Genomic DNA, 7,406 nt, shown 5'->3' with positions numbered 1-7,406 from the left:
CACAGTGATTGACAGGTCTCTACCAGAGACGTATACAGCGTCTCTACTCACTCCTCCTCAGTCCAGATATGCTCACTTCCTGTTCACTGGTTCCAAAAAAACAAGATGGCGACAGACAAAAGGCTGAACTAAAGGCTTCAAAACATCAACAAATTAAAGAGTGACGTCATGAAGACTACGTCCACTTCTTATAGACTGGGGTGGGAGTGGGGTGCCCTACTTTTGTTTAGATTAGAGTAACTAATATCTGTGCACGTCCCTGCATGTGTGTAGCCAGAAAGCTATTTTCAAGAATCAGAACCAGTGAAAATAAAACAAAATTGAAAAAACACAAATATATAATAAAAAAATGCAATAAAATGTGAAAAAAAAATACAAAAAGTTAGTAGTTTAGTTCACCTCAGACGAAGGAAACAGACGCTCCACATTCACAAACACCGCAGTGATTCCTGCCGTCTGTCTGATTTTATCTACAAAACACAAACACAACATGATTGACATCAAAACTATCGATCAGCTGAGACGTGGACGCTGAGCGGTACCTGTCAGAGTCTGGAAGTTCCCTTTGCCGAAGATCTTCTTCTTCTCTGGTGTCTTGGTGGACAGGATGAGCTGCTCCACCACTCTCCAGTTGTCCAAAGTGTTCACGAGACCCACGGCCTCGGCCATCATCAGCTCAGCTGTGCACAAAAACAGCTCGATAAACATACACGCCTGCGCGCGCACGCACACCTGGTGGCCGGTGTGTTACCTACCGGTGGTCAGGTGCTGCTTCCGGCTCCCCCACTTCACATCGGGGTGAACCACGAACACTCGGTGCTGCTGAGCGGGCGCGTGCAGCCGAAACAGCTCCTCCACCTCGCTGTCATCGATGAAGTCATCATCCTCTTCATCTTCCTCCTCTTTCTCCTCCTCGTGCACCCCGCTGCCTCCGAGGTCATCCGTGTTGTCCCTCGACCTGCACGCGGACAGCGTGAACGCCCTCAGCTGGGAGGGACATGCAGCTCCGACTGCACGCGGAGGCTTGTGAAGGAGTCTGCAGGTAGCCGATGACGTCAGACAGGTGTGTGCGCGGCGACGCTGCAGGACCGGAAACCAAGAGAGAACCCTCCTCAGTGTTGTCATGGTGCTCTTATTGTACAGTTATCACTACGTCCATGGTTGTTGTTGTGCTTTAGGAGAGAGCCACCGCGCATGCGCACTGTGAACGTGTTCTTCTTCTTGTTCACTGGAGATCACAAAGCAGCCTGCAGAGAGAACACTGCCACCTGCTGGTGTGTTGATGCACCGTCCAGAATCTAGATCATGATCATGATCTAGATCGTTAGAACACGTTAGAATCAATGTATCTATATTTTATATTTTATAATGGGATGATATTTTATATATAATCCCACCATTATTTGAGTTATTTTGATGTTATTTTGATGTTAAACAAATGAAAAAAAAATTATATTAATAATTTTCTATTTTTTAATGTATGTGTATGTATATAATGTATATTTTAACTTTATCATTTTATTTAAAGTTACTTCAATAACTTTAATTAATATTGATTTTGTCGCCCCCTGTGGACTAAAGCTGTAGTGTCTCTGAGCACCAGACTCTCTTTAGAAAACCTCTCATTTTACTGCAGCAGGGTCTGACAGTCTGCTCCTCTCAGTTCTGGTTCTGGTCCCGAGCCTCCCTTCAGAACCAGGTAAAGGTTCCTCGCTGTGACTTTAACGCCAGTTGAATCTCGGCGATTCATGACGTCACGCTGTGTGGGCGTGCGCCGCCTATACAGGTCAAACAGGTCGGACACCTTCCCATCAAGGCTCTCAGCAGGATGTATGCCGATGGACAGTAAAAAGGCCTTACAGGTTATTTGTGAGTGAGAATCTCTTTAATTCTCACTGCTCGTCAGCTTTACATCAGACAGAGGAACAGAGTCAGATGCCTCAACGAGCCGCAACATGACCGGCGGTGACTTCACTCAGGGAGAAACAAGGTGTGCGCATCCGACCCGGAGCTGTGCAACAGGCTGACAGGAAGTGGAGCCACACGGGCACATTGAAAGCGGTGATGGGTCTGTGCTCGTTCTCCAGTCTGAGGAGGAACAGGTCTTTGAATGGTTTCTGTGTCTTTGGCGCACGAACGGCGCACAAAGCGGCTCTGTGGAGCTGCGGACTGCTGCTCAGCTTCCTGGGTTTCTGCGCCTGTCTGGGTGAGACGATCACACACTGACATGTACCTGGTACACTGAAGTACTGCAAGTATTCACATCGTGTACTACTACTACTACAGTTAATCTGTCGGTAAAATGTAGTTAAAGTATTCAAACTGTGATTGTTCTACTATTATATATACTATCATTCGAGTATTACTCGCGTATTAATGGAAAAACAGGATTGTACTGTTGTAGTTGGTTGAACTAATAACTCATTATTTTCATTATGGATTCATCTGCTGATTATTTTGGTTCGTGAAAATAGTGAGAAATGTTTGCGTCAACTACCCAGAGCCCAACGTGACACCGTCACTGTTTGTTGAGTCCAAACCTCAAGATTACACTGAAGCTATTAGAATCATTCAACAGGAACAAGTAGTAAATGAACTCATGCAGGTTCACCAGAACCTCCTTCAGCTCAGAGACCAGTCCACCGTGAACAGACCCAGATCCTCCAGCAGAGACCGGTCCACCGTGGACAGACCCAGATCCTCCAGCAGAGACCGGTCCATCGTGGACAGACCCAGATCCTCCAGCAGAGACCGGTCCATCGTGAACAGACCCAGATCCTCCAGCAGAGACCGGTCCATCGTGAACAGACCCAGATCCTCCAGCAGAGACCGGTCCACCGTGGACAGATCCGGATCCTCCAGCAGAGACCGGTCCATCGTGGACAGATCCGGAGGGAGGAGGAGAGCTCAGCTCCTGGCAGCAGCGTCTCCTCCTCCTCCTCCTCCTCCTCCTCCTCCTCCAGGAGCAGAGCTTCTCCTCTCTGGGAGTCAACACCGACACCACGCTGCTGGAGACCCAGGACGTATTGCTGGACTGGCTGGAGGGAAGGGAGGCACGGGAGAACCAGAACCAGGACTGAGAGGGGCAGACTGTCAGACCCTGCTGCAGTAGAATGAGAGGTTTTCTAAAGGGACTCTGGTGCTCAGAGACACTACCACTTTAGTCCACAGGGGGCGACAGAACCAAGAGAACTGAAAGTTCGTCGTAGTAACTTTAAGTACTTGAGTAAAAGTACTCGGTTACTCTCCACTCCACTGATACTTTACTGTCTTGTCTCTCTTGTCTGTCCTCAGAGGAAGAGTGCGTCCTCGGTATCGTCGGACAGTCGGTCTCGCTGCCCTGCATTCGCCCCCAGTTAAAAACCTCGGTGAACGTCACCATCGAGTGGAGGAGAGGCGAGGAGGTGGTGCTCCGGTCGGTGTGGAGGGACGACGGCATCGTGGAGGAGTGGAGCATCAACAGGGCCACGACCCCGTCGGACACCATGCTGACGGGAAACTTGTCCCTGCAGCTTCCCACGGTGGACCCCTCGGAGCACAGCGTGAACTACAGTCTGCTCGTCACTTCAGGACAGAATCACAGCGTGGAGCTGTGCACCGTGTGCCTCAGGACCGCAGGTCAGTGTCCAACAATCAATCAATCACACACAGGAAGTCAGGACGAGTATTTAGAGGAGCTAACGTTGTCTTTAACGGCTGTTTTGCAGCCAGTTTCAGCTTCCCGCTGCTGCGGAGGGAGAAGGAGGCCGGGCCGGGAGGCGAGAGCGCCTTCTGGTGTCACTCCAGCGGGGGGTTCCCTGCACCTGCAGTCTACTGGCTCATCAACGACACCGAGGACCCCCCCGACGGCTCGGTGAGGACGCTGGCGGCGGCGCTGCCGGATTCCCTTCTGTACAACGTCACGAGCCAGCTGATGCTCAACGTCTCCGAGGACTCCAGCGTGTCGTGCGTCGTGGAGAACCCGTCCATGAACGAAAACTTGACGTCCACAACCAGTGAGTGATTCGCTCAGTGATTTCCAGCACCCCAAAAAAAAACTCGCAACACCACCTGTTGCACTAATCTCTGGTTCTCTTGTTGCTGCAAAGGCGGAGTGAAAGTGAGGGGCGGCCCCGTGGTGACCGGCAGAGCCTCGGAGGCCATGTGGATCTTCAGCACGGCGCTCTGCGCGGTGGTCGGGGTCATGGTGTTGGTGGGCGTCATCTACCAGATTCACCTGGACAGGATGAGCAAGAAGAAGAAAGAGTTCCATAAGCAGCATCTGAACAGAGGTAAACAGACCCTGCTGCAGTAAGATGAGAGGTTTTCTAAAGGGACTCTGGTGCTCAGAGACATTACCACTTTAGTCCACAGGGGGCGACATAATCAACACTACATGAAAGTTCCTCTCAGTAACCTTAAATAAAATAATAGTTAAAATATCAAGGTAAGGTTTCCACAGGGACTTTTCATGTGTCCTAAACATCTATTTGGTATAACTATGTTGCTATGACTGTAGCAGGAAGCTACCTCAAGAGGAGGTTTGGGTTCTTAGTGTTTATAATACAAGGTTACAAGGGTTTTTATTTGTCATTGTACAACAGGGTTGCACAACAATTCTGATTGTAGTCCCAATTTACTACATAGGAAAAAACCTACATTATATATGGAAATGGAGGATGAATTAAAGAAGTCTGGTGGTTCAGCAGCTGATGCTTCTGCACCTCTTTCCAGATGGCAGCAGAGTGAATGGGTTGTCTGCAGTGGGTTTTGTCTTTTAATAACCTTTGAGCTCTGCGCAGGCACCTCTTGTCACCAATATCACTGATGCTCAGTAGAGAGACACCAATGGTGTTCTGGGAGGTTTTTCTGTTAAGATACATGTGTGTAGTTGAGCTCAAAATAGATGGCGGTGGTCTCATCAAGGGGGCTGGAAGTCAATGTGAATGGACTTTCTAGTCTTCCGAACGCTCAAAGCGCTCGACACTATCGCCGTTTTTCTTTTTACTACAAGTACGTACGTTGCATGCAGTATGCGTTGAAACAGGGACAAACTACTTCATCATATCATGGCAGCTTGAACTATCTGGATTGTGGGTCAGAACAGAACATCCTGGTATTTTTGACATACTGTGTTTTAAATACCATCTATTGGGGACAACCTAAATCTTTTTCTGGCATACTGAAACATTCCTGATGTAGGACTAATAAAGGATCATCTTATTTTAAGGTAATATGGGTTTTGGAACCCACAGCAGCAGATGTCAGGGTTCAGGGTCTTGCCCAAGGAAACTAGACTGGAGGATCTGGGGATCGAACCGTCGATCTTTGGATTAGTTGACGACCTGTTGTACCTCCTGAAGGAACCAAACCCTGTTAAATGTAAAAAGTATAAAATGTATTCTAAAGTTCAAGAAATCAAGAGAGAGAATGGTTTCCAATATTTCACAAGACAAAAAAGAAAAGAAGAATCTTTAAAAATATTTAGTGTAGTTGACCATTAAAACTGATTATCATTTATTCTACCCTGGAGTAGAATCTACCATCATGACATCCAATAAATAAACAGGTTTGTGTTTGACTAAATGTTCTGAAGCAGCTGTTTCTGTTTGATCAGTTTCACTTCATCAGTCACATGAAAGTCAGCTCAGCAATAAAGAGCAATAATCATATAAAAGATCAAATAAAATGACAAGATAAGACATAAAGAAAATATAGAAGAGGATTCTGTGTAAAAGCAACTTCATCCAACGTTGTTGCACGAATGTAATGGGAAAAAAGGAAACATTAAATATAAGAGAAATACATAAAAATCTTAAATCACAGGTTGTTTTATACTGCGGATACTTTTAAACTATCTTTTATGAAGAATATGTGAAATAAATGTTTGCTCTTCATCCAGGATACAAAAGGAGGAGACCTGAGGAAGAGGCGGCGATGAAGCCGGAGAAGAAGGAGACCGACGTGTGAAACGAACCCTCGAGACTTTTCTGACTCGAGGAAACAGAGCACGGATTTGTAAATACTTAGTTTTGTTTGTGATCGCTGGTTTTTATCAGGTTAACATCCAGAGATTTAAACTGATTTAAATAAAGTTATTTTGTGACGATTCTTCTGTTTGTTTCAAGCTTCAATAAAGACTCAAACCAGCGCTGCAGCGGATTTATTTACATCTATACAGAAAATATGACAATTTACATTTGAATCTTACTTTACACAAAAATATTTCTGCTGATGTTTGATTTTCAATAATATGAACTGAATGAAAGATCTACTCACTGGTGACTCATCGATTAGTTGCTTTATATAAACATTCTATAAAATGTGCAGTGTTTCCTAAAGATCAAGACGACGTCCACAACTCAAACATATTCAGTTCACTGTCAGAGGAAAGAAAAGCAGAAAATATTCAAGTTCAAGAAGCTGGAATCAGAGAATTATGACTTCTTGTTCTTCAGAAAAAAATCACTCAGACCGATAAATCAATCAACAATAGTTCATTTAAAAGTTAACTAATCAATTAATTGTTGCAGCTGTAAAGTCGTCACATTAGAGAAGCTCCAACCAGCACACGTTTGTTTCTACTTGATAAATGATGCGTCAGACTTCAGCTCCATCCTTCAAGAACAACAGAGCGTCTCTTATCGGTGAGTCCGGTGCGAGACGGACCACGTTCCTCTGGAGGTCACATGATCAGCTGACTCTTTCCTCCTCCCCCCCCCCCCCCCCACTGAGGTCACGGCGTACAGGTCGTCCCGACGCTGAGCCGTGACGGGGATCTGCTGCCGGATGTCGGCCAAGTACTGCAGGTCTGGGATCAGATCGGGTTCAGATACACACAAACAACAACGAGACTTTTAACAAAGTTAAACCACTCCTCTTCTCCTCTCCTTCTTCTTCTTCTCCTCCTCCACTCACCTACGTCAGCGTAAATAACGGCCTCCTCTGGTCCAGCCTTAGAGATCACCTCCCCCCTGAAACAAGTTAGAAATATAAATATCAAAAGGAGAGAAACTGCTGCTCATCAAGTGTATTGATAAATACTATTTTGAGGTACTTGTACTTTACTTGAATACTACATTTTTAAGCTACTTTATACTTCTCTACATCTCAGAGATTAAATACTGAACTTTATACTATATTTACTGGACAAATGAAGATTTTAGAAATAAAACATGTATTAAAAATGATGTTTTGTTAGAGATTAGACCAAACCGTGTATGTGTATATGTATGTATATATGTATATACGTATACACACATATATATATATACATACACATATATATATATACACACACATACACATATATATATATATACACACACATATATATATATATATACACACACACACACATATATATATATACACACACACACACACACATATATATATATACACACACACACACACACATATATATA

At 45.1% G+C, this 7,406-nt stretch overlaps 2 protein-coding genes and 1 long non-coding RNA gene across 4 annotated transcripts; 1 reads left to right on the top strand and 2 right to left on the bottom strand.

Annotated features, from left to right (window-relative positions):
• Positions 1–146: 146 nt before the first annotated feature.
• LOC116378427 (putative GTP-binding protein 6) lies at positions 147–1,351 on the bottom strand. The gene is made up of 3 exons (XM_031840303.1): positions 756–1,351; positions 543–680; positions 147–470 (listed from the first exon to the last, which is right to left on the bottom strand). Exons 1-3 carry the CDS (start codon positions 1,123–1,125, stop codon positions 391–393), a joined length of 588 nt encoding a protein of 195 aa, XP_031696163.1. The 5' UTR covers positions 1,126–1,351; the 3' UTR covers positions 147–390.
• LOC116378426 (ICOS ligand-like) lies at positions 751–6,555 on the top strand. 2 transcript variants are annotated; one of them, XM_031840300.1, is made up of 5 exons: positions 1,663–2,206; positions 3,295–3,618; positions 3,708–3,995; positions 4,089–4,271; positions 5,882–6,555. In XM_031840300.1, the coding sequence occupies exons 1-5, from the start codon at positions 2,065–2,067 to the stop codon at positions 5,947–5,949; spliced, it is 1,005 nt and encodes a 334-aa protein (XP_031696160.1). In that variant the 5' UTR covers positions 1,663–2,064; the 3' UTR covers positions 5,950–6,555. The 2 variants fall into 2 exon arrangements, with proteins under 2 accessions (XP_031696161.1, XP_031696160.1); XM_031840301.1 differs by lacking the exon at positions 1,663–2,206 and adding an exon at positions 751–1,063 and having other exon boundaries at positions 3,295–3,995.
• LOC116378428 (uncharacterized) lies at positions 6,127–7,200 on the bottom strand. Its single transcript, XR_004212299.1, has 2 exons — positions 6,898–7,200; positions 6,127–6,790 (listed from the first exon to the last, which is right to left on the bottom strand). It is a non-coding gene; the product is annotated as an uncharacterized LOC116378428 (long non-coding RNA).
• Positions 7,201–7,406: the final 206 nt, after the last annotated feature.

This window comes from Anarrhichthys ocellatus, unplaced genomic scaffold, assembly GCF_004355925.1.
Source record: "Anarrhichthys ocellatus isolate YVR2014 unplaced genomic scaffold, GSC_Weel_1.0 scaffold2580, whole genome shotgun sequence".
Lineage (NCBI taxonomy): Eukaryota > Metazoa > Chordata > Actinopteri > Perciformes > Anarhichadidae > Anarrhichthys > Anarrhichthys ocellatus.
The sequence above is the reverse complement of the archived record's forward strand: the minus strand, read 5'-3'. Positions and strand labels throughout refer to the sequence as shown.